Source organism: Carassius auratus, chromosome 47, assembly GCF_003368295.1.
Source record: "Carassius auratus strain Wakin chromosome 47, ASM336829v1, whole genome shotgun sequence".
NCBI lineage: Eukaryota > Metazoa > Chordata > Actinopteri > Cypriniformes > Cyprinidae > Carassius > Carassius auratus.
In genome coordinates, this window is record NC_039289.1 from 8515869 (window position 1) to 8542724 (window position 26856).

The 26856-nt window shown below is 40.0% G+C and overlaps 1 protein-coding gene and 1 non-coding gene across 9 annotated transcripts in view; one reads left to right on the forward strand and one right to left on the reverse strand.

Moving 5' to 3' along the window:
- Positions 1–22220, reverse strand: part of LOC113065003 (transducin-like enhancer protein 1) — a 28503-nt gene extending 6283 nt beyond the window's left edge. Inside the window, exons 1-7 of one of the 8 annotated variants that reach the window (XM_026236097.1) lie at positions 21673–22220; positions 16203–16339; positions 8000–8063; positions 6781–6825; positions 2342–2404; positions 1691–1795; positions 283–490 (exon numbers count right to left, since the gene is read on the reverse strand). In XM_026236097.1, coding sequence (XP_026091882.1) covers positions 283–490; positions 1691–1795; positions 2342–2404; positions 6781–6825; positions 8000–8063; positions 16203–16339; positions 21673–21696 — 646 coding nt within the window. In that variant the 5' untranslated portion in view covers positions 21697–22220. Of the gene's footprint in view, positions 1–282; positions 497–1690; positions 1796–2341; positions 2405–6780; positions 6826–7999; positions 8064–16202; positions 16340–21672 lie in introns of all 8 variants that reach the window. The other 7 variants (XM_026236099.1, XM_026236102.1, XM_026236098.1 and 4 more) reach the window with 7 other exon arrangements.
- Positions 22221–26784: 4564 nt separating this feature from the next.
- On the forward strand, positions 26785–26856 carry trnaq-uug (transfer RNA glutamine (anticodon UUG)). Its single transcript has one exon. It is a non-coding gene; the product is annotated as a tRNA-Gln (tRNA).

The following is a 26856-nucleotide window of genomic DNA, read 5'->3' on the forward strand; positions in this document are numbered from 1 at the left end:
ATGCACTTTCGACTGAAACTGTTCCAGTCTGGTTTTTGCAGTGTCAAACTAACGGAGCTAGATAATGTTTTTGACACTTAGCTTTGTCGAGCATTTACACAAGTTAACTGGAAAACAGTTGGCCTCTGCATTGTGCGCTTGCTCTGAAAGATCGATCCAATTACGCACTGGTTGTAATCCCACCAATAAAAACACAGCACCATTTTAACTGGACTAGTAGTCCGGTCCCTGATGTTAATAAACCAGTCAAGTGACCTGTCAGTATGATTTTATTTGTTATACCTCTGTGATGTTCAGCTGCGGCCGCCGCTGCCACAGCCTCTAAATGGGCTCGCTCTTCTTTAGAGGCCAGCTGGGCCCCAAGGGCCCCGGACAGGGCCAGCAGTCCAGAGCCGCCCCCCAGAGCCAGTCCTGGGTGAGGCAGGCCAGAGGGGTGAGGAGCCATGGCCAGCCCCTGGGCAGCATGCTGGGAAAGGTGCTGGGCCTGCAGCTGTTGCTATAGGGAACGAGACGAAGAGGACGATGGAGGGATGGGAGTTGGGGGTGTCAGATAGAAAGGAAAAAAAGATGAAGGGAGTGTGGGAGATAAAAGAGAGTGACACAGAGGCCGAGATGGAAGTGTAGTGAAGAAACAGATAGCCAGAGGAAATGAAAAAAGCATGAGGAGGAGGAGGAGAGAGAGATGAGAGGAAAGGGAGAGAGAGAAAGAGAGAAAACACAACACAGTTAAGACTTGGATCTGCACCAGAATTACAAAGGGAATGCATTCATGACCCGTTCCCAGTGTCCTGGGAGTGAGGAAGCCCGTCGCACTGGAGTCGATCGGCTCTAACGGATGGGTTCAGGGAACAGTTGCTGCAGCATTCACTAATGATCACCCCAAAATAACATAAAAATGAAAATCATTTCAGCTGAAGCCATGTGAGAAATCAAAATGCAAAACACCAGAATGAATAAAAATATAGCAAATATAAAATCATACATGAAGAATAAATGCTTCACACCAATTGGATGTCATTTGGCACCATACACACACTCAGCTGTTAGGAGACTCCACTCACACCTCATGCTAGCGAGTGCTAAAGACAAAAATTGTCCAAAAATTGTACCTTTTTATGTGACATTGTCTTTTAAAAGACAGACCAGGTCACAGTGAACTGGGTTTGGTTTTTATCATTGTATGGAAAAGTACAGTCCAAAAGAATCTGCGAAAATGTCTCTTTTCTGTTCCAAGGGGAAAATAACAGCTTATGGACTTGGTACGTCATGCAAGTGACAGATTCCTAACAACATCATCCTTTGCATTAAATAGTCTGAGCCTCCTGCCATTTTCTGGATGGCTTACAGTGTTAAGCACAAGTCTAGCATGAAATATTTCATCCCCCCCGCCCACCATTCTGTCTAATTGAACACAGAATTGTGTCTCATGTTAACACCCCCTTAAAATTTACCCAACCCAAACAAGGAGTACCCAATTACATCAGAGCATCCTCAAAACAGATAAGTCTTTTAGCCAGATGAGTTGTCGTTTTTGGAAATATTGGGTTTTGCACATCTGCCACCTACTTATAAAAGTGTTACTTCGCACGCTTTCAAACATATAACCAAAATTAATTCAAAAAAGAAAATGGCAAAGAGAACTCAAGAGGAAAATGTTAAATAAAAAGGATGAAAAGATGGAAGTACACACTGTGGGAGGCAGAGGGGGGAGTCCACGTACCCCTATCGACGCATTCAACTCCCCCATAGTCACCTGTTTGGCGCGCTCCATGGCCTGGACCACCTGCTGCTGGTGCTGTGGATGGAGGTCAAAAAATGGCCGTCAATGATAAACAAACAACAAGCAACAAAACAAGGCAGATGGCCTCCCTTTGTGTACTGGGCGATTTTCATTTTCTGGAATGTGCGCGCTCACACACATTCACACAGGGCTGCATTTTGCATGAACACACAGACTTAAAACAGGAGGGAGAAGTTGTTTTTCTTCTATCAGCAAAAGCTTCGGGCAAACCGTAAGAGTTTTTTGTGGAAGTAGGTTTACAAGAACAACAACAGGCTTCCCAGAGGCATCCGAATGAGCGAATATGTGAGAAAGTGAGGAAATATGAGGAAGAGAAAAAAAAAGTGTGAATGCGTGTGTGTGAGAAACAGAAAGAGCGATATTGTGTGTGTGTGTGTGTGTGTGTGTGTGTGAGTGTGAGAGAGAGAGAGAGAGAGAGACAGAGAGAGAGAGAGCACAAAAGTGTGAATTATCAGTCACAGAATGTCTGAACACAAAGTGGCATGTGTGAGTCTCATAATGTGCAGCTATGGGACTGTGCGTGTACTGGTCTCATCTCACCTCCTGTGAAAGGAATGGAATGAGCTGGGCACAAATCACGTTCAGCCGTTTGGCGATCTCCGTCTGCAGAGATGAAAAGAGTGAGAGGGATATAGAAGCAGATCAAAAGCAAAAAAAAGATTTCAATTAATACAAAATTTTCATTTTTGAAATGTTAAATGACATTTTTCCACCCTAATGTCAATTTTTGATAATGATTATAATTCATAATACTATTATGATGCCACATCTAATGTACAACCACAGCCATTATTCTTAGTATTAGTAGTACTAACAGTAGTTATACAATTAGAATAATTATTAATACATTTACTACTACTAATACTACTAAATAATCAAATAAACAAGTACTACTGTACTACTAATAATACTACTACTACTACAAACAATCATTTAAATACAATAGTAATAATTGATTATTATTGTTATTTAATTAGGTTTATTATTATTATACATTTAACAGGGTCATGACGTTTCTAAAATACATTTATTTTCTGAATTTGGTGTAATCCAATGCGTTTATGCAAGTTAAGGTTCAAAAAATACATTTTCCAGATAATGTACATTTTTGTTGCTCCTCTATGCCCTGCCTTTCTGAAACTTGTTGTTTTTTTACAAAGCTCATCAGTCTGAAAAGCGAGGTGTGCTCTGATTGGCCAGCTATCCAGTGCATTGTGATTGGCTGAATGTCTGCGCTGCGTGAACATAAAACCATGTCTGGAGAAACGCCAAACAACAAGCACTTTTTTCACTTTCAGACCGTTCTTGCAAAGTTGGAAGTAGGAACTGTCGCACTTAATAGAAACAAACACCGGCACTGTAGGCTACTTTCACAGGAAACAGTCCTCATCCTCCATAAAATGCGCTGCACACATCTGAATATTTGAATATATTCTGGAACAGTGTTGTAAATACAACTTAACCACTGATTTCTAGTTGTCTCCTCGTTTGGAAGACCAAACAAAGTAGCTTCGCTTTCACAACGAAACACAGTCTCCGTGACATAAATAAAAGTCACGCCTTCTTTATTTGCGTGAACATTTCGGCTGTGTTATGCAAATCTTTCCACATCAGGACGTACCGTTTTAGGTAGATGTGGTTGACTTAATTTCTATAAAGAATATCTCTTTGGACTTGAGACTTTAGTCTTTGCAACTTTACAGATCTTCTTTATGCACCAAGAGCTCGTAACACTCCAATGAGAAAGAAAAAGTTTTAATCGCATCATATGACCCATTTAAACTAATACAGTATATAACTATAAATTAATATTGCATGTAAGATAATGGAATACTACTAATATTAATAATAAATAAACCTAATGACAACAAAAAATTGTTAGTACTACGAAAATCTATTCATTTAGTAGTACTTATACATTAGTTCCAATGCAGCGACGGTCACTAAACCATCCACTCAGACAGACCGACTTATTTCAGTGTGACCATCCAAATTGTGTTTGTTTGTTAAAGGGTGAGTGAATCTGAAACTGTAAATGACTTACAACCTTACGAACTTACCAACTTGCACAAAAAAAGTCTACCAAATTGTTTTTGCTGCACGTTCTGCCTTGCAAAGCCAAAGATATTATTAAAAAATGCCAATTAAAGCCATTTTTCGCACACAAAGCATCAGGCGGCCCATAAACACTCCTTTGGGCCCAAGGCCGAGACTACGGTCACAACTGAAATGCTTCAGCAATAGTAAAATAAAATACAATCCTGTCCACCAAAACGTATCTGTCACACAAGACGTTGCAGCAAGGGTGTGTAACCTGTTACCTCCGCTCACACAGCTAGTAAATATTTTAGCCCTCCACATCTGGTTCATGCTAATTGTTGCACAGCGAGGAGAGGGGATGCCTGAAATATTCATGCCCAGCATCTGCTGCTCCGGTCCAGCCGAGAGGAGTGACGCCTCCCCCTGTGAGCAGGACACTAGTCTTGTCCTTTGAGCTGCTGTGTCTTTTGTTGACATGCTAAGACTATTGTAATCATTTACCATAAACCCAAACAAGAGCTCCCCTGAGTTGAGCACAACCCTTTCTCACGGCTGTTTCTTTTGCCAACAGGTATAAACTAACATTATTATCTCACAATTTCTTTCTTAAAAGGATAGTTCACTCACAAATTACTGCCTTTACTGTTGTACCAAACCCATGTCACCATTTCTTCTGTAAAATACTAAAGATGACATTTTTAAGAATGCGCTGATAGCTCTCTTCCATGCAGTTACAATAAACAAGTTTTTGAGCTTCAAAAAAGACTCAAAAGAACCATGAAAATAATGAAAATGATTCATATGATTCATGCACTGTTTTCAAAGCCATCTGAAGTAGCTTGATAGATTCGTAAGACGAACAGACCAAAATGTAAGAAATTATTCACAGGAAAATATACCTACAGTGTATAAATACATAAACAACTCAACACTGGAGCAATACATTTTCAAAAAAGATCTGTTCAATGAATCTATTTAAACCAGCTCCCAAATGATTCGATCACCAATCAAACTGATAAGTTTTCAAGTTCAACTCTCTGCCATTTTTCCCCCATGCAGTCATCTCAATGGCAAAAAGTGTCCCAATTTGAAAGAGTTCACTGAATTACTATTTTAAAATGGTACTTTTCTGCATTTTTGCATTCTTTTAGATTCACTGAACCTACCTGTAAAAGATTCTTCAAATTCACCTTCTTCAAAAGGTCTCTTTGCTTCTTTGGTGACTAAATGTTGACTGTATTTACATTTTTGGGCCCACTTTCCCTTAAAGTAAATTACTGGCTGAGCGAAGTACCATCAACCCCACCCACCCCCCCCAAACTCCCCTCCACACTTTCCCGAAAGGAGGAACAGACCCCCACCCCCATCTCTTCTATATCCATCCATCACGGCCCTCCCCAGGGAAACACAATGATTTCTTGTTAGGGAATGGCAACTACAAAATGACATCTTCAGAGGAGAGGGAGTGGGGGGAGAAGGGGAGGGGGAGAAGGAGGGAGCAAAAGAAGAGAAATTGGGAGGAAAAAAAAGGAGCTAGTAGAAAGGCACAGTTAAGGAAATTACAGAGTGATGGGAGATGCAGCAAGACGGGGGTGCGGGGGGGGGGGGGTTACATTAGAGAAGGGAATTCGTGGAGCATGTAAAAAAAACAAGTGCAATTGAAACAGAGGAGAGAACAGACGCTCTGAGAGTGCTGACCTAATTTAAACTGACCTGACATCTGCACATGAGAGAGAGAGAGAGAGAGAGAGAGAGAGAGAGAGAGAGAGAGAGACTGAGCGAGCTAGGTCGGGAAATGCAGATGCAATTTTTGAGGAAGGAGAGCTAGAAAGTCACGGCTAGCTACTTTTAGGCAATGTGTGTATGTGTGTGTGTGTGTGTGTGTGTGCCGCAATCATGTTATTTGTTGATCTAATCAGTTTGTTTGCAGATTAATTTTAAAACAACAAGTGCCACAGGCCAGACCTAAGAGGATTTCAACTATATAAAACGCCCGCAAAAAAAAGATCCCTGCATAATTGAATCGGAGTTATGAATTCTACAAAAGATCAAAAGGAATAATAAAACTCTCCAGCACAAATCACAACGTGATGCCGAACAAGCATCTTTACACTGACTCTTCACTGGCAGCCCACGTTAAAACGGTCGAGTGTGTTTGCATGCACAGCAATTGACTAGGGATGGGCCACGATGGTCAGCTAGTCATCCAACAAATAACTAGCAGTTTAGTGAGATGCAGTTTTCTTTTCTTCAATTTTTTTGGCAAAGATGCTTTAATTAGCTAAAACTATCTTTGAAAGGCTGCATCTTATATCCCATAGAAAGCATGCAAAGCTCATTATAAAACACGTAAAAAAAATTTTGATCATTTTTGACCATTCTATAAAAAAAATTGTCCATCCAAAAAGAGAACATTCGGTCATCATAAATGTTGTTCCAAACCTATTTGAGTTTTTCATCTGTTGAACACAATACACGATGTCAGTAACAAAACGGAGTTTAGTTTTTTTCCCCCTCTATGAAAGTCAATGGCTAGCAGCAACTGTTTGGTTGCAAACATTCTTCAAAGTATCTTCTTTTGTGTTCAACAGAAGAAATAAAAAGGGCTTACACGTTTTGGAAAGACGTGAGCGGGAATTTTCATTCTTTGGGTGAACTATCCATTTCGTGCACCCCTTCCAATGACCTTACTACGTTTTTGGGCCATAAAACATTTCAGTTGCATTGTTGTCTGTGCAGGGTCAGAAAGCTCTCAGATTTCATCAAATGAACAAAGGTCCTTCGGGTTTGGAACGACAGGAGCGTGAGTAATTAATGACCGAATTTTAGTTTTTGGGTGAACAGCAGACATCTTTATCTTTTGACTTTTTTGGCTTTATCGTAATTGGTGTAAAATTGCTAAATCAAAAGATATTAACAGAGGGAATCAGCAATCTTACCTGTTTGTGCATCTCTATGTTGAGGCCATAAGACATTTCATAGTACTGGAAAAAGAAACGGATGTCATCATTAGTCAAGCTGGCTGTTTAAATGTTAGTTAGCAGTATTATTTGTTTGCAAATCAAGTCACTCTGCAGAGGTGTGGTAACATTACCGAAAACTGGCGGGAAAAAAGGTATTCTGTTGTAAGATAGTGTAGCGATGTATGATAAAAGTTACTTTCAAATCATAAAAGTTTCACTTTCAGTGTGGCGAAATTCATGTGACCAACTTGAACCTGTCGTGAAATCTGCATGGCGAAACTTACCCTCATCCGAAATATGGATTCCTACTGAAATGGGTTGCAGAAAATTGTCCGAACAATGATAAATGTGATCACACCTTTTGAAAGGGCACACCTTGCCACAAATGGTTGTTTAGCACTGATCTAAGACCAGTTTGTGCAGATGATTCAATGCCAAATAGGTTAGAGAAGCTAGTCCGTATCTAGCACCATAATTTTGGTTTGTCTCTCACAAAATGGCTTCGTAAACCTAATATATAATGAAAGTAACATGGTCTACTTTTTTGTCTTTTTGTTGTTCAAATACTTAGTCAAAAACTTCTACTTATCTTTTCCAGTTGGGGGAAAAAAAAGGAATAACACGACGGTAAATAAACAGCGTTCACGTTTTAGTGAACAATTGTTTTCAGCTAGCTGGATAAATTCTGGTATGGAGGAGTCAGAGTAATTTTATTAGATAGAGAGAATCAAGTAAAAAGGAAAGGAGAGGAAGATAGAAAAGTGTAAAAACAACAGAGACTGAGGGATAGAAAGACCCTGGCAATAAAAGAAGCCGTCCTGACAGCTGCCTGTTGTATTTACCAGCCCTGCCAAGAGCCCACGGTGTTGCTAGGCGACTCCCACACTAAAAAAATTATGAGCCAAGAAGAGAGAGAAAAAAATAAAATAAAATGGAGAGAAAGAAAACGGACAGAGAAAAGGGGGTTAAGTCGTCTGCCAAGAGCACATGGCATGCCAGGCGCACATTGCTGCCATATCTGTGGGCACTGAGGCACACGGCAGTGGCTCTGTAAACTCATTCTCTGTGATGGATGAACTGCGTTTGAAGGACTTCTGATTGAGGGCTGAAGAAAGATGTCTGCTGTTTGGATGCGTGTCGAATCTGATGCAAAACTAAGTTTGGGGGTGTGTGTGTGTGTGTGTGTTTGTCTTACCATGACATAATGTCTCTGTATTTCCGTCTTCTCTGTGGCCAGCTTTTCACACTCCAACTTCAGACTGCAGAAGAAACAGAGAGAGAGAGATGTTTTGCTGGACTGGTTGAAAGACATTCTGCCGGACTGTTGATGTTCAGATGCGCTGTGCGGAGTTTCATTTATTTATTTTTTGAACCTAAGATAAGTGTAGGTAAATTATTTTAAAGAGGCACTGATAATTTTAGTAGACAGTCAGTAACACTATAAAATATGTAGTTCCTGCTGCCTTTGACTAACGGAAAGAAACATGACATAAAGATAGACATATATACACACATATTGTATATATATATATATATAGATAGAGACAGAGAGAGAGAGAGAGAGAGAGAGAGGGGAAGATGACAAAAACAGAAATAGACAATTACAGCCAAATAAAAAGACACATCACAGAAAGAGACTGACAGAAACACAAACCAAAAGACAAGACAAAAATAGACAGATGTTATGACAAAGCTAAAGACATTAACTTAATTTAAACAAAGAAGGAAAGATTGACAATTATACAATATACAAGCACATTGGATTTACAAAATAAAGAGACGTGCAAATAAAAGCAGACAAGATATAGACAGACATTAAAAATATACACAGGTTATTGACAGATACAGAGCAGAGACAGATTGACAGACAGAAACTATATAACGACACAAGATTGACATCCAGATAAACAGATTATATGAGGGACATATACAGAAAGACTCAAAAGACAGAAGGAAAGACAAACAAGGACACGGATACATATATAGAAAGGCAAATACAAGTTAAGAAAAATCATAGAAAGACAAGAGACAGCTAGGAAGACACAGACGGAGACACAAACCAACAACAAAAGACAAAAAAAAAAGGCAAAGAGACAAAGAACCAAAGTCAGAGATAGATGAATGGAAATTAAACGGACGCTAATATATAAAAAGACACAAAAGAATAGACAGAGAGACTGACTAACAACTATATAGACTCATAATAAGTCAGACACAGGCAGACAGATGGACAGACCTTTATAAGATATATAGACACAAAGGATCAAAAGACAGATGGACAGAGAAATACATGATAGATAGAACTATAGATAGATGGCCAGACATACAAATAGACAGACAGACAGACAAAAAGATGCACAAAGACAAATTAGCTAAAATGTAAAGACAGACAAACAAAGACAGACAGATACCCCACACACCAACACTGAGCCCACTAGAATCAAACATCACACGCTCTCTCATCTCTTGGCTGTATTTCAGCTCTTCACACACACTGACTTGTTTGCAGGCATCAGATTTATGCGAGCGCGCAGGAGGGCCTGGGAAAATTAGAATATGATTAATACCGCAACATTACTGCGCCGCAACAGGTAATAACGGCACATCCGCTCTCCTTCACTGACTGCGCACAACCGTCGATAATTGACTCATTTATCACCGCGAGTGAGGAAGAGCGCAAAGGATGATGGGCGTGGGGTGCTGGGAAGTGAGAGAGAGCTGGGGAGGATTAAATTCATTCCCCTGCTAGAATTTATTACACTGGAATTGCCTCACTGCAAAAGTCACCCCCGTCGCGGGATTTCCGAGAACTGACAAATCTATCGGTACACATTTCGCTGAGACCGTCTATGCTTATTTATTTATTTCCCATCTCGTCTGAATGAGTTGGCCTCAATTATGAGATGCGGTGAAGACATGGCTCCCTTGTGCAAAATCGTAGGGCAAGTTGGAGAAAACAGCATGACGGCTCCGAATATTTTCAGGTTCAATGGATAAAGATGCTAGATCTGTTTTGGGGCTAACAGTTACATAGGTAACGAGATTTAAATGCCATAATTTAGATTCTGCATCATCTCACGCTTGGAAAAAGTGTGCAGACAGTTCAGTGTGTCACGAGGCCAGAGGGAATTTATAAAGGAATATCAAAATTAATGTGGAATTAAACTTAAAAAGGTCAAATTGACACCTCGACATGCCATAAACAACAGCAACTGGAAGGTTCTGTCAGTCCAAACTAGGGCTGCACGATTTGTCGTTAAACCATCGATATCGCGATGTATGAATCCACGATAGTCACATCGCAGGATCTGCGATGTAGGCTGTCGTAGTTGATCCGTTATTCATTAACTGTACGGGCCAGCTGCTCCCCGGCCCTTGACGTATGTGATTCGTGGAGAGTGCGAGAAATAGAGCGCGAGAGCGAGCCCCGGCAGCACACTCACCGTCTTCAAACAACACGAGCGCTGTCTTGTTCTCTCCCTCGCGCATATTAATGAATTGACACAATGGTGTCGATGTTTGAATCATTTAAAATGAGAATGTAAATCTGCTCTCCCCATTTTAGTTTGTAAGAAAAAATTTGATTTGATATCGCAATATATATCGCAGAAAAAAATATTGCAATGTCATTTTTTCCCAATATCGTGCAGCCCTAGTCCAAACAATTACTGACCATTAGGTGTTCTAGCCCTTACCACAATTAACCATGTTAAACTTAATAGCATGTTAGAGATTAAAAAAGATGTTTCCATCTTCAATTATTAGTGGTACATTTTTCGGCAAGTCTTTTTGAACATCGAACTTTGAACGGTTAAATGTGTTGTTAGTTGATTAGAAGAGGGAAAAAATTTTTAAATATAGGTATAAAGCGAGGGCGCTTCATGAGCATGACAGGAATTATATAATATATTGTGTAAATTAAACCTCTAAAACCCAAAATCAATCTTTTTAAAAGCAGTACAATTAGGCAACTGAAAAATGGATACTAAGATTAGCTAAAAGATATTTGCTAAAGATTACATTAAAAATGCTAATAATTTAATAACATTTAAAAGATTCACTTTGAATTAGTGTTAATTGACCGCAAATTACATCTTATAGTAAAAATTATGCATAAATTAAAAAAACATCAACTCCTCTATGATGTTGCTGAGAAAATGAGAAGCCCCAAGAAATGCACTCCCCAAACTGACATGGAATTAAGGCACATAAACAACGTACATAATGATTCTCCCCCTTAAATACTCTAATCCATACAATGAGAATTTTTTTTTTTTTTTCAAAAGATACATTTCTTTCCCTGACAACCGATAAGTTGATTCCTCTGAACGACCAACAAATCTGCAAGCTGCCTATGCCACAGCAGTCCTGCCAGCAAAGCACCATTACTTCAATATGTACACACTGGCTAACTGCACTTTTAATAATCTCGCACACCACAACAGAGTGAATTCATAAAAACGATTCAAAGTAAAGGGCCTGAATGAGAAATTTGAGTGAAAAAGCAAATATTCAGTCTGACGATGAGGAGTTTCAGTCCAATTAGAAAAAGTCAGGACACTTATTCACTGATCTCATCTTCATTTGCCATGCCTGTGCCTCATTAGTAAAAGCCCTTGTGTCTTCTGTATTCTCGTAATGCTTTTTCATCGCTCTGCTTAAAGCGCATGAACACATGATGATTAGTTAGTGAAATAGTCCAGTACAGAGCTAAATTAAACCCCATTACTGCCCGAGAAAGGATTAATGAAGGTTTTGCCTGGCAAATTTGCATTTTCTGCAAACTCATGCACTCTTTGAAGCCTGAAATGTGCTCTATGCTAGTGCATGAACACAGATGCATTTCGTATTTTGCTGTATTCAGAAATTACAGATTTATAATTACATGTTGCATTCTCAGCATTGCCGCAGGGGGCACTAATGGTTATTTTCTTCAGGTCAACAAATTATGTTGTAGTGCTCGACTGATATTGTTTTTTTTAATAAACGATGCCAATATCTTGGAAAGCAGGGGGCCGATAGCAGATATAATTAAAAACTAATTTTTATTAATATTTAAGAAACTTGAAATCATTTGACACCGGATTAAAAAAATAAAAGTGTTCATACTTATCGGCCGATATTTGGAAGTTGCCAAATATCTGCCGATATATCGGCCTTGGCAATATATATATGGTAGACCACTATTTCGAAATCCTATACCACAAGGCAGTTGTGGCCTAATGGTTAGAAATTCAGACTTGTAACCAAAAGGTTGCAGGTTTGAGTCTCTGCACCAGCAACAATTAAAGGTGGAAGCATTCTCTTCCACCTTCAAATACCCATTTTTCTGCCCTTGAGCAAAGCCCCAATTGCACCTTGGGCACCACAGCAAATGGATGCCCACTGCTCCATGTGTGTGTTCGCTACTCACTGCTGTGTGTGTGTGTGTGTGCCCTTGGATGGGTTAATGGAGTTTTTGTCTACTGAAAGTTATTTCAGAAAGACATTTCATCAGCTGAACAAACAAAACATATGTTGTTAAACAAAAGTACAATCCATTGAATCCACTGTACTTTTCACAGCCTCGTCTTCATCCCTGTAAGAAATTAATACAGTGCTACCTTGACTACAATCTATACTGCTGAACTGTTAATCGAGTTACAAATCAATGGCATTTAATTGTTAGCATGTTTATAGCTAGCTACCTGAATAGCAGAACAATTTTATGTGCACTTGTGTTTCTAGTCATGCACCAAGGTGGCAAACCATAACGCTATAAAAGAAAACCGTGCCCACATTATTCCACATGGTGGACACTAAAACGGCCCCGTTCAAGTATACGGCAAACATTTCTGAAGCAAAACTCTGTCAGACTCACACCCACATTAAAGCGCAACTGTGAACCAAACCACCCACCACTAACACATGCACTTAAATACACATGCGCTCGACGAGGGAATGCCGGACCACACACATACAGATGTATCCAGCAAAGCAGACCTAAACCACAAACCCTAACCCTAACCCAGACTGTATCATAAAGACGCCTAGAATCCACTAAAAAAAAAGTTCACTCTGTCTGGGCACAAAGAAGGTATCATGGGTATCAGAGCAATGCGGTTTGTGTGGGTGACTATCTGTGGGTTGGTCTTTATGTCTGAGCCATTGCAAACCCAGAGGACACATTAGCAAGGTAGGTGAGCTGAAGTGTGTGAGCTTGTGCGTTCGGAAAAAGGCTGGGCAAAGCAAGAACTACTGTAATGAGAACCTCCGGTCTAAAGCTCTCCTGTCTGCTGATTAGAGGCCTTCTGCAAAAAAACACCAAAACCTAAACACACAATCATGAACACGCAGAAGCATACGCAAAACATGTGCAGTGCTGCAAGCAACACAGCATGGTAGCACCGTATGGAGCAGCTTTCTTTGTTATGCAGTTCCTGCCTGGTTCACATTTCCTGCTGGACCTTACGCTGTAACCTGACCTTGGCCTAAGTGTGTTTCTCACATAGACCAGTGCCCACACACAAACACACCTCTCCCCAGCTCATCTTGCCAAATCTCTTTAGCTCTGGCTCTTTCCTGTCCTTTAATCCAACACCAATCAGACTCCAGACACAAATTACCAGAACTAAAATTAAAATCTAAGCCATGCCACATATAGCCAAGAGCTGTCTGTGCTGGTCTGTGTGTGCCTGCCACGTTCTACCTGGAGCGGGACCAGCTCCGTGGCAGGAGTATTCTTTTGGGAAATGGCGCATCTGAAAACCCATGGGAAGGCCTCTGCTAATCTTGTTGTCTGACCTAAAGGAGGTTTGCGATTTCAGACTTCACATTGTGATCCCTCATGAAGTGCCCTTCGGGGGATAATTACAGTGCGATCGAGAAATTTAAGTCAAACTCTAAAATCACCCATTGACTTGAACTCACGGAATGTTTGACATTCAAATTATAATGCTGCCTTTGTTGTGCCAGAATGATGGTACTGAATGATGGTACTAAGGATAAGCATACATTAACAATACTGACTATAATTATGAGTGGGGAAACTCTGGATTTTCTCTAAACCCTTAAATCGAGTTGGGGGGCACATCAATTTAAGCTTTCCGGCAGAAGCTGAGTGGTATTGATCATAATAGTTGTCAGTCTTGACTGTACGGTGTAGTAGACACACAATTATGAGGCATCTAATCTTAATCTACATTTCCAATCACTCTCTATGGCAGCATGAGAATGAAACAAAAGCATCAATTGAACACCTAATGCATATCTTCTGCTTTTTATTTTGTTGCACTAGATGGGATAAAGGAAATTACTAAAGACTAAAGAAAATAAAGTGCCCACATTGTTTAGTTCATACAGATCCAAATCACATTGAAAATATACATAGATTAACAAGCACAACTTACATGAATCATAATAATGAAGTATTTGCATACTGTACTGATTGGATCACACATAACTGAACACAAATGTAATTCATTACATCTTGAGCAAAGTATTAAACTTCTCAGGGCTCACAAAATGTCTAAATCCCTGGTATCCTGGCAGAAATAGGATTTCTCAAAAACAAAATAAAATCGTACAAAATGATTAACATCACATTTCAGCCTTTAAACCACGTTTAAGAAAAGGGGCAAGTCAAATATCATATATTAATTTAAAACAGAAATGTATATCTTGATTTTTTTTTTAGAAAGCACATTAGCTTCATTCACACTCACAACTCTGTTTGCTATGTAAAATTATGTTTCTAATTTTGCATTGGTCTGAACAAAAAAAGCAGCCTGGCTTATTGAAAATGTAAATTCATTGTCCGCCAGTAGGTGGTATTTTTAGTGCATCAGAGATGTTGCAGTTTCTCAGGTAACGGCGATAGAAAATTTCTGAAGACATTCGGTTCCCTTCAGAGATACATTCATTTAAAAAACACCCACCAACTTTTAACTTAAAATTTGGAGCACCCATATTTATTCAGTGAAATCACAGCCTTTTGAAGTTTAAGTCACAATAAGCTATATCACAATTCTTGTCTTTCCGTTGTCAAATTTAAAACCTCTTGAAATTATAATTAAGACTTTACGGCCTTAAATTTGATACAACTAAATTAAAGACTTTAAGGACCTGTGGGAACCCTATATTTAAGATAGCCCATTGGGCAGGGCGGTGGTACATTTTGGTAGCCCAAATGGAAGACAGAATAGCCCCGGGAAGCCAGGCTGGCGATTTTACGAGCCCTGCTTATGTTGACATGCTGTAATGACAATAAAAATCCAACAAAAGAAATGGCTCCTGCTATATTTATTAATTATTTGATTAAAAACATTGTGCAGGTGTTTGGTCCTCTACACCAGGCTCAAGCCAGATTCATTGGATATCTAAGCAACAACTAACAGCAAAAAGCAAGAGCATATCAGCAATTCTTAAAAACTCATTGGAAGACCAATAGAGGGCCACATGTGTGTGGTATTATAAATTAAATTAATTTAGAAAGGTGCATAAAGTAACTGCTTCACTGATGGGAAAGATTTTGAACAAATAGAGCCATAACCATCCAGGCAGATATAAGTGTAAAACCAGCAGCCATCAGCAGGGCTGAACTCAGTTTGTACAGAGGATTATATGAGTTTATTTGACTGAACTCCGAAGGCGGGAACAGAAGAGCCCTGACAATAGGAATGTGGGGACTAGGTGGATTTGCCAAAGCTGGCATGAGGAATCAAAGCTATAGCCATGTGAAGGCTTGCCAGTAATAAGGAGGGGTGTATGAGTGTGCAAAAGGGGCATGGACTACCGTATCAGAAAGGATGCCATCCCCTACCAGAAATCACACGTAGGTCATGCCGGGTCTGGTCACATTCCTCAGCCTCAGAGTACACATCAAATTCAAACCCACAGAATCAAAGGTGCATGTGTGTAATGAGAAAGTGGTGGGTCTTTCCCATTCCAAAGCTACAGTAAGGGATTTCTGTTGAATACCAACAAAATCCTATTCCCTACTTCCATCCAATCCTGCTTATAAAAGGCCACCTTTTTGCATATTTAGTACCCTTTTGCACACTTCCCTGGAAGTTTCTTATAATCCCAAAGACCTTGATTTGCTGGTTCAGGTGCATTTATCAACAGTTAGATCTAAACTCAGCAAGAAAATGGCCTTCCATGAGCAGAATTGGACACCTCTGGTGTAGAAGGTTGATCAGATGGAAGGCCAGCTGTTGGGGCTAAAGTCAGTCATCTTGGTCAAGCTGGTTATAGTTCGTACACGTCTTTGGGCAATCATAAAACTAGCCACTCCAAAAAAAATAAAAGAACTGTGACAACCCTAAACACTTAAAATGTAATCTCTTTTATAGTCCTAATTGCATTGCATGGGTTGGATAAATTACAGGCTCAATCAGTCATTTTAAAGGGGGTTGTACCTGTGATACTGTGTCTGCAGGAACTGGAACTCCTCCTTTATGCGGTCCAGGGTCTCGGAGTAAGTGAGTTTCAGAGGTTGGGTTGACCCCGATGCAGCAGCGGCCGCAGAAGACCCGGGCGGTGGTTGCAAAGGTGCCTATGTGGGAAAATAAAGGAGGAGAGTTAACATCTAAAACTCAATGAAAAGCTGCTTTTAAAAATAAGATAAACTTAAAGCAAATTTCTGGCAAATGCATATAGCTGTCGGGCCTAACGCATGGACCTGGAGCTGTTAATCATTTCATTACTTATAATGAAACTTAGCTTAAAACACTGAATTATACATTCTTAAAAAAAAAAAAATCTAACGATTCATTCAGTGCAAACATGATTTGAGGAACTCATTGCACAGAGGTCTGTGAGCAAGATAGAGTTCTGTGCACATGGCAGAAATGAAGGACACTGATGAAAGACAAGCTCCCCAGAATGAGAGAGAAAGCAATGAAAGAATGAGAGAGGGTGGGGGCTGGGGTAGTTCCACGACATAGGCTCCATTGTAAAGGGATAAAGCATTACAGACTACATTACGTGTCTATGTCACAGTGGTTGTTGCGGGTGTGCTGAGGATGGGGGATTGGGGTGAGGACCATGCTTACTGCTAAAATTAAGACATTTGTTTAAAATGAAGCATGGATTAGAAGAGGGCGCAAGAAAGAAGACCCCATCAGGGTGGGACCCCTCCAAGCTATAAATGAATTCCGCCAACTCCAGCAATTAGGAGCTTGGCCTCAGGGTAATGCAAACAGACAGGCAGACAAAAGCCTATGTGCTGTACATTAGGATCTGTCCATCCATCTTTCCATCTTTAAACACTTCTGCTGACTAAGGTCCTCGAGCTCACGACTGCACCGCACAGGGGTCCTCGCACTTCTCACGAGAATCTCTTCTTCGGAGCTAAAAGAGGGGAAAATTGGCAAAAGAGACATGATTGATCAAATGTGAAAGTGCAAAAAGCCCCATTACTTCAATTAGCATGGAGCATTTGGTTTTGACGGTAGTCACATTTACTGCCAAAAACTTGAGTGGCTAACCGTTGGCAAAGTGTCACTGGGTGTTATGAGCATGTGTGTGACCTGCATTAACACTGTAAAACACCTTGTCTTGCCAAGAATTACTGAGAAAATGAAAACACAGTGCATGGACAGTTTAACGTTTAGGCTTGTCTTTGAGGGATAGGGACAGATGCAACTGCAAATATCAAATGGGGGGTGGAGGGTGTCTGTGGGTAAAAGGGGTCACCCTGTGTCGGGGCAGCGGGATTGGAGTACTTGGGGGGGGGGGGGGGAATGTCTATGGGGGGTTGGACCGATCTACACCGAGAGAATGGAGCCTCTCGGCCTTCGGCTCATGGGAGACATGGCGCATTGTTAGAGACTCTAACGAGCTCCTCTCTCCAGCCCTGCATTTCAATCTGCTGTCCAGATCCCCAGGCTCTCACAGCTCCAGCCTAGCAGGGAGCACACACACACTACAATTACTCCTCACGGGCCAAAGAAAAGAGTCTGGAGAACAAGAGGAGGAAGGCCATTTGACGGAGGGAGGCGGGAGGAAGGGGGAATGACACTTGGCTCTACTTCCCTTCTTCTTCTTTTTCTTCTCTCTCTACCCCACCCAGCCTCTCACTCTGATATTCACCTCTTTTTATTGAATTTTGCGTACAGGTGCTAAGAGACTTCCGGAAGAAAGAAAAAGGGATTGACAAAGAGAGCAGGCCTTTTCTGAAAGGCTGGCTCTTTGAGACCAAAGAGCCAGTTGCAAGGAGCTTCTTGGAGACTGAATGTTCATTAATAAGACATTGAAGTTTCAGAAACCACAGAGTGTCACCACCTCTCGGAGGCCGTTATTGTGGTTCTTTCTATGTATCGAGTTTCAATATGACAGCCATTTTGATTCAATGCTCTTATAACCTGGCTCTCAGACTAAATCGCCTTGTAAATCCTCAGTGCAAGTTTCCTTGATGGTGGTCACAATAAATAGTCCACTTGACCTTGTCAACAAGATTTAAACCTGGCATGGACCTGGCATAATTAGCATTGTGGTCCACCCTTGTTGAAAGTCACAGACACAGTAATCTGTATTACTGCAAAACTCTGAACACCCAAACTGATTGGACTGGTTAACTCTTATCCATCCAGATGGGTCAAAACAAAAATGGCATCTTGAGGCAGTAACGACTGCAATCATGTTAAACAAAAATCTCACACTTTTAGACTTAAAATAGTGAAGAATCACAAACAAGTTCTCACATGACCCTTGGTTAGGAACGGGTCAGGATAAAGATGCAGTCTGCTGGAAATTATAGCTTGAGCTGTCTCGATACTATGAAAAGCCCAGTGTATAGATTATAGGTATGTCCAAGTCCATTTCTTTACCACACTCACAATGCGTTTTTTGTAAAGTGTGTTTGCATGCAACGTTTTCATTTCTTTTTTTCTAATTACATGTTGTGTTGCATCAAACCATAATGATCACCCAAATCCCCCTACCCACCCACTTACTGAGACTCTAAATGAACAATAAGCTGCAAAACACTACAAACAATCATACACACAGAGAAAAATACTGCGCCTATGTCCACTGAGCTGTCCAAACCACAGCTTCTTTCATTCTTCCAGAGGTCTGGCTGAGGGGCCTACAAGACTCCCACATGACCTACATCTGAGAATTGCTACACAGCCTGTGAAATGCTGCGGCCGGCCATGATGACTGACATCCCAAAACCTGTCAACACAGTGGCCTAACCTTTGATAAAGCCATTTCTGTTTTCACACACAAATCACTTGGAAAAACATACCACATGCTTGGTGTTTCCATTCCCAGAGAATAGCTACAGGGCCCAATTTGGAATTCTCCAAACTTTCTAACTCTTCACTGAGATCACTGCTTAAATTATAACTTTTCTTTAAAAACAGCTGTATATTCTCTTTAGGTGTCTTCTCATGGAAGCCTCTGAGAACCAGCAAGCCTGCTAATTATACAACGTTTTTCCTTTCACATTTTTAAAAATTAAGCTTTCACATAAACATCTACCCTAGAAAACGGAATGGAGAGGACTGAGGCTAAAATAATTGGAATGAACCTTCTGTATCTTGAAGAAGAACCTCTTTTTAGGTGTACACACAAATCCAAAGAACTAGGCAATGCTTTCTTCAGCAACGTTTGAAATTCAGGCATTGCATATCTTTCGACTACAGTGTCAACAACCTGGCAGGCATTTGCATTTTAAAGAACCTCCCCGGGAATCTGACCTAGGTGCGGCCTTGTTTCATTGATTCCGTACTCTACGGCAACATGGAGCTTTAAGGAATGCCCGAACAATCACTTATTAAGACAGGGGAGGGGATGTGGGGTGTAGTGTGGTGCCAGGCACCTGTTTCATTAACATCACACATCTTTTCTCTACCCTCTCCGCAAGCTCGTTATTCAAATTTCCCCGCTGTCAGGATACATTAGCGGCGCCGCGACGTTGGCTTGTCAGCTGTGGTAATTGCTCTAGGTGCTTCCTTTTTGAGGTAACCCGCAGCCTGTTTGTTCTTTCGGTTATAAGGAATTCCATGCTTATTCCCAATGACTATTGCAAACTGAGGGTGCCAAGGCATGTGCCATGGCCAGAATGGGGCATGCCTTAATTTCTCTTGGATTCCTCTGGATACAGAAGGCTGGAAGTAATGGGAACAGTGTCAGGCAGGAATACTGATAAACACCTTAAATAGAAAGGACAGTGATGACTCCTCTGTTGGAGAGGTCTTAGCTGGAGCAGATCTCTCCAGAAACCAGAATTAGGACCAATCAGCAGGTATCAACAGCCAATTTGTAGGAACTGCCAACTGTTTCAACCAATTTATCACTTTTTTTGACTTTTTGACTCATTTTTGACTCAAGCCATCCCTATATCAAACAAAATGTTTTTAAATTAAATTCCTTGTTTTAAACAAGATGATCATTTTGGATGTATTATTAACCTTGTTCACCTGTTGAGGAATGTGTGGGTTGGTTCAGTCTGTTTTTCAACCTCTTTATTTAATGCAGGAGGTCTTATTCCAACCTCATCAAGCTATATTTGCTCATGATTGACTAAAATAAATGCCTGGGCCATAGTTAATCCCTCTTCAGATTGTTTTTAATATAGATACTTACAGATTATCTCTAAAAACTTAAAACTATGATTTGGGCTCAAGAAGATCTCTTTACTTATTAAGATGACAAAACATGGCTGCATCACATCCCAACCAACTCTTCATGTTTCAGGCTGTTCAAAGTGAGTGGAAAGAGACCGTATTCAGAAGTAGCTGTGTTCCCTGGAAAAACAGGTTGGACCAATCAATCATCCTGGTCACTGCAGAACAACATCTGAAAGGGGTGGAAAACCTAAATACTTCACCTATATATCTCCTTCAGATCACGAAATTGCACACCCCAGTGGAATCTAATTTTCATCCCTTGGGAAATGAATGTCCAAGCATTCATAGGGAAGGTTGGGGTGCTGGGGGAAGGGTGTATGGAAACTGTAGGGAAACCTCAGGAAGGAGTCTAATATACATAGCTTGATTCTATCAGTTCAGTGTCTTATAATAATAACTGACATTAATTAAATAGCAGACGACCAATATGGGTTTTTCAACAGCAAATCATATCAATACGATAATCAGAGACCTGGGTGACCAACATCATGCCCGATATATCTGTGATACAGGCACATATAAATTTTAATTATTACAGCAATTGAGATTTACACATGTACACTGAAACCAAATGTTGTTTCCCCAATATTTTCTTTATATCACATTCTGTACTATGTATTGACAGGACGTTTGAACTATTCTGAAGCAACAGAGATCTAGCGCGTATTAAAATCGAACAAGCAATGCAATTATCGGCCGATTAACCTCAATTTATCCAAACAACAGCAGATATATCGGTTGAAATGTCACTAATAAAAAAATCTCAGCTAGCTTTTTTTAAAGAGATTTTACATGCCTTATGATAAAAGCAACAAACAAAAATCGCATAAGTAAATTAAATGTATGAAAGGTGGAAAAAAAAAAGTGTGTCACTCTTGAAACTTCAAGTGCATTACCAGAAATACAGTGATATGTCTACCAGCTCAAATGGGGTACAACAACAATAACATAAAAGGGAAGTAGTATCCTTTAAGAACACTTATAGCATTGGTTACCTCGAATATCTCGGATAGCCTCATTTAAAAGCACATTTTAGCGTGGCTCGATTTGATCTAATCATGCCTTGATGAGTAGCAGCCCACTCACTACTCGGCCAACAACAGTTTCACAATCCATGTGAACGTTTACCCCGAATGATGAGACAAAGGGAACAAACACACTTTGTTTTAGCATATGTATGAAACATACAAAAGCGCATTGCGCACCAAGCAGACGGTCGGTCATTTCGCGGAGTAGTAAGGTAACTTACCGGAGGTCGACTTTGGGGAAACATGATAAATAACGGGTTAGTTGCGGTTTGAGGGGGTTGCGTTTCGGTGTTGCCTAAAGAAGAGTGTTGTTTCAGAAGAGTCTGCGCCTTTCTGTGGGTCTCAGAAGCACATTTGGCCCTGTTTCGGTGGCGCCAGGCTCGGCTCTTGCATTCCTCGCTCAAGACTGCCTTTGTTCTGCTTATATCGAGCGATATAAGATGCGCTCAGTCCGGTATCAAGTCCCTCAATACGACGCACCTCGAAATATCCGAATGCACGCGCTCGGCCTTCAGAACTCCCCCGCCCTTGACGCGGTTTACCGATGAAAAATATTAAAGTGGATGGCCAGCTATCGTGCTCCCGAGACACGACACTCCACGCAGCTGCAGGCGGCTTCTTTTGTCTGCTTCTCTCTCCTTCCTCATCCGCTCCTTCCTTTCGTATCCTCAGCTGTTCTTCAATGGGACATACGAGTTGTTTTCTTCAAAAGAAACGCATGCCCCCCTGTGCAAAAAGAGAAGGGGTTTGGCTTGTGGTAACCAGAAGCAAAGAGTTCAATTCTCAAGTTTCACTCATTTCAGGCTGCTGTGGGAGCAGGAACCCATAAGACGGGTAGATCTGTTCTGTACTGTATTTGTTTATATTGATCAGTGACAGAATAAAGATGCGTTGGTTTAATTAAAAGGAGAAATCGTTTATGAATGAGTTCGTGGCAAGTCAATAGAAATGTGGTCTCCCTGTTTGTTGGTTTTTAATAGGCTAAATGTTTGAAAAACTTTAATGACTCCAAAGGATTTTAATGACTCCAAAAATGCTCAGTTTTGTTAGGCTGCTCTCAAGGAAAAGCACTACAATACATGGTGTGTACACAGCCTAATCACGTTTTGAAGGAAATAATATTGAAATTAAGATGTCTTGTGGTTACCCCTATTAAAATGAACAAACCGTTTGTTTTTATAGTATAGTCTATGAAATGTTTTATATTTTATGGCTTTAACACATATCATGTCTTAACAAAATGGCTACCTGAATCTATCTTAGTCACACACAGTTTTTCAAATATTAGCAAAAGTAGTTTGTTTCAGTGCTCCTTTACTACTTATGTCAATATTTAAACTTTATAATGAGACTTTAATTAATTTTGATGGACTCTGGGCAGATGCGCACAGGTCCACATCAAAAAAATAAAATAATAATAATAGTAATTATATATATATATATATATATATATATATATATATATATATATATATATATATATATATATATATATATATATTTACCAAATGTTTAAAAGTTTTATTTTGTGATGTAGTTTTAAATATAGCACTCCGCCTCTGTCGGCTGTTCACACGTTCTCTTCACATTGTCTTATTTTATGCACAGGACTTCGATTGAAAAATAAGGGTGCAGCTAACTGTACAATGATTGAATGAAATCTCCACGTGGGGTTTGACCCAGCCACAGTCAACGCTGTCTGCTTTAGCCAATCAACGCCGAGAGAGCCCCACGTGGGGAGCGCTGACCGCGCGCTGATTGGTGCGTGTCACTATTATAGAACCCCAAACGTCAGTCAGGCGCTCAGAGCGACCAAGAAAACCGTTTAACTCTTTCGGTGCGCAAATTCAAAATCCTTTTGTGATGTAAAGTTTTTTTTTCTCTCTTTCTCCTCTTTTTTTTATTACTTTAAATCGCTTTGCATTGAAAATGACCACAATGAAATCCCACGGCTAGTGGTTTAAAACGAGGGCCTATTTCCTATGTAAATCACTTTTTGTTTAGACCACCAGTCTCTCCATCCGTTTATGAAATATCTTGATTCTGAAGATTCCTGAGATTGTTAGTCCGACATTAATTTTTTGATCTTTGATCTCCAAGACACATGAAACACTGCTTCGCTATAAAGATAATATGCTCCGGAGGCCAATAGGAATCAGTGTAGGACCTAAATCAAATATCTTGTGTGTGTGCGTGTGTGTGTGTGTGTGTGTGTGTGTGTGGGTGTATGTGTGTGTGTTTGTGTTGCTCTGGGTCAGGGAATACAGCTTAATAAGCTTACAAAGACATTATCACTGAGGAATATATTGGATAAATAGTTCGAATTTGCTTTTTTGACAAAACAGTATGAACGTCATGACATAAATAATATAATACATAAACTCTCTTTTGGTGTAAAGAAATGCAAAACGGCAGGAGACATGTATTAGTATTCCAGTGGCGTGACCCCTTTAGCTGGGCTCATAATTAGAGAGGCAGATATTGAAAAAGCAATTTTCCCACTGTAGAAATCACTACCTGGCAGCAGTGTGGCTGAAAAACAGAAAGAAAGGGATGCGGAGGAGGAGAGAAAATAGAGGGAGGGAGGAGTGTAGAGGGATCTGCTTAATAGAGAGATACAGATTTAGAGGATGTATAGGGACTGCAGGGGTGGTGGTTGGGGGGGGGGGGGGTCATTATTGCCATTTTTCTCATTAATTTTAATGCACAGAGCAGGTCTCCTGGCCACTGCAGTCCATATTGGAAACGGTCATAAACGAGTCACATATAAGAATCATGGTGTAGGACGTCTGATATATGTTGTTTGGTGTTTGTGTGTGTGTTATCAGTGAGAGAAAAAAAGAGCATTTTAAAGCGCAGAATTCACAAACATTTAACAAGCAATGGTCAATATCTCTATTTTTCAGATCAGACGAGAGGAGCTTTCCAATTGAGCCAAGAAAACTGAACAAAACACATTTTTATCCCCTACAGTGATTGACATTATTTATTCCACAGTCGTCCCTCGCAAGTACCAAACTTGATCAATGGTCTTCCCCTGTAATTCACTTTCACATGCAGCCCACACAATATTGCAACAACATCGATATGAGTATTTTGAAAGCTGAACAGGAAAAAAGGCCAACATGTTTCTGCTTCGTTACTAAGAAAATATGCTTTTAGCACTCAGAGTTGGCAGTAGGGAGAATATTAAACACACACACACACACACACACACACACACACACACACACACACACATATAATTAAAAAAAAATTAAGGTAAAAAAGAGTTTTTTTTTTTAGTTTCAAAGTGAAATATCTGATAAGACACATGTTGAGACATCAGTCACAAGCGTCTTCAAGGGCACTCTTTATGACATCATTCCCTGTTTTATAATTCATAATATTTTAAAAGGCTTTTTTCATCATTAATGGACAATTAAATCACCATGTTGTTTTTTTACATTTTATTTATATATTTGAATTAAATATACCTACATATATTAAATGTTATAATTGTATATATTTTCTAATGTTGTATATATAAAACATACAGTTTCCATGGTGGATATAGAGTTTCAGGCAACTTGAGTGCAAACATACCTGCACACATATATCAAACTGACAGAGGTGTCTTCACATTCTCCAATTACAGGTCTATATTTAGAGCAGAAATGTTCACTTATTCAGTGGCGTAGAGATCATTTATTTGCATTTGTGTTGGTACTTTTCTCTTGGTGTGACACTTGTAGTAACCTACTTGACTGTCTGCTCAAGTAATTGTTGCAATACATGCACTTAAAAGATGTGACCTTGCTAAGGAAACACTTAATATCAATGATGCAAACTCCACTTTTGGATGAACTCGACATCCAAAAGACTAAAGAAAGAAAAGGAGACGTAAGTAACCAGTCTGCCAGAATTAAGCACTGATGAAACTAATGGATGAATGGAAATGAGGGTCTGCGGGAGGCATGTGAGTATGTTGCCTGGCCAGTATGGAGGCGACTGACACCCAGACAAGGCTATGCTGTTGTCATGATCCCCTCTACAAACACACACACACACAAACACAAACCCCTCACAGACAAGCCCCATGTCAGCACAGAGACGGCAGGCTGATTTATTGGATTCTCCTCCCCTGGGAACCCCCCTCCCATCCTTAAACTCTCCCCCATCCATCCATCCCTCCTCCTCTTTCCTGCTTTCCCCCAGGGGGCAGAGAAGGGGTAATGACCCACATCAGCATCCAAACACACACACACACACTGTCGTTGAAGCACATTTGCACCCTTCACAGGAGAGCAACCCTCAAAACACAGGAACCAGAAATTCCACCGCACTAATTATTCAAAGTATAATTAAAATGATTCATACAGACAAAAATGATGCTTCAACCTGTAACCAAGACAATGTATTTGCATATCTAGAGATATGTCTCTATAATCATAGATGTGTATCAATTATTCTCTTGGCTGCCTAGCAGTACTTTCTTTATTTGAACAAATTCATATCCAGTGTTATATTGACAAGAGAAAATACAAAATAGATTTGATTGTTATTATTATAATTGTATTTCTGGCATTTAAATGAGCCAGCTGTGTGAGGACATTTTCCTAAAACTGTCTTAATCACATATTACTAGTAAAGCAAGATCCTATGCTATGAAGCTTTTTAATTTATGTGTATTGAATTAAAACAAGGCTTAATTTGTATTGTCATTGTTGCAAATTGTAACTGTCCTAATTTGCTTCTAATAAAGATTGCAATTGCTGAAATAATAATTATAATAATAATGACCACACACATCAAATGTATTACGAGCTCCGGCTGCCCCCTTCAGTTCAATCGCGGTATTGCAAAAGTGAGGCCGTCAGATTACTATTAAAATTCACGGAAGATGCGTTAAAGTGTGGAAAACATGTTGACCGTGGACGTAATCGCAAGCTTCACATGTCGCTTTTTAATTTTCACACAGATTTGTGATTTTCACGGTTGGTACGTCTCCATCATCATCATCCGCAGCTATCAAGTAACGTTATTCACTTTAGCTTAGCTCGTGGATCTCGCGGTGTTTTGTTGTTGTTGTTTTGCTAATTATAGTTAAATCACTTTAATAGTAAGACAAAACGATACATTTCGTACTTTAAAAAAGAAAAACCAACACTTACGTTACATGCCACTCAAAGTTGGGAAGACACGATAAACGTTATCTTAACATACAGGCTATTTCCGTTAGTTAACGTTAACTATGTTTTATAGATCAACGTTACAAGTGTAAGCGATTTGATATTCAATGACAATTGTTTTGCTTTCAAATATTAGGCTGTGCCGCAGACTGTAGTGCACCTGGTTCTATGGTGTAATGGTTAGCACTCTGGACTTTGAATCCAGCGATCCGAGTTCAAATCTCGGTAGAACCT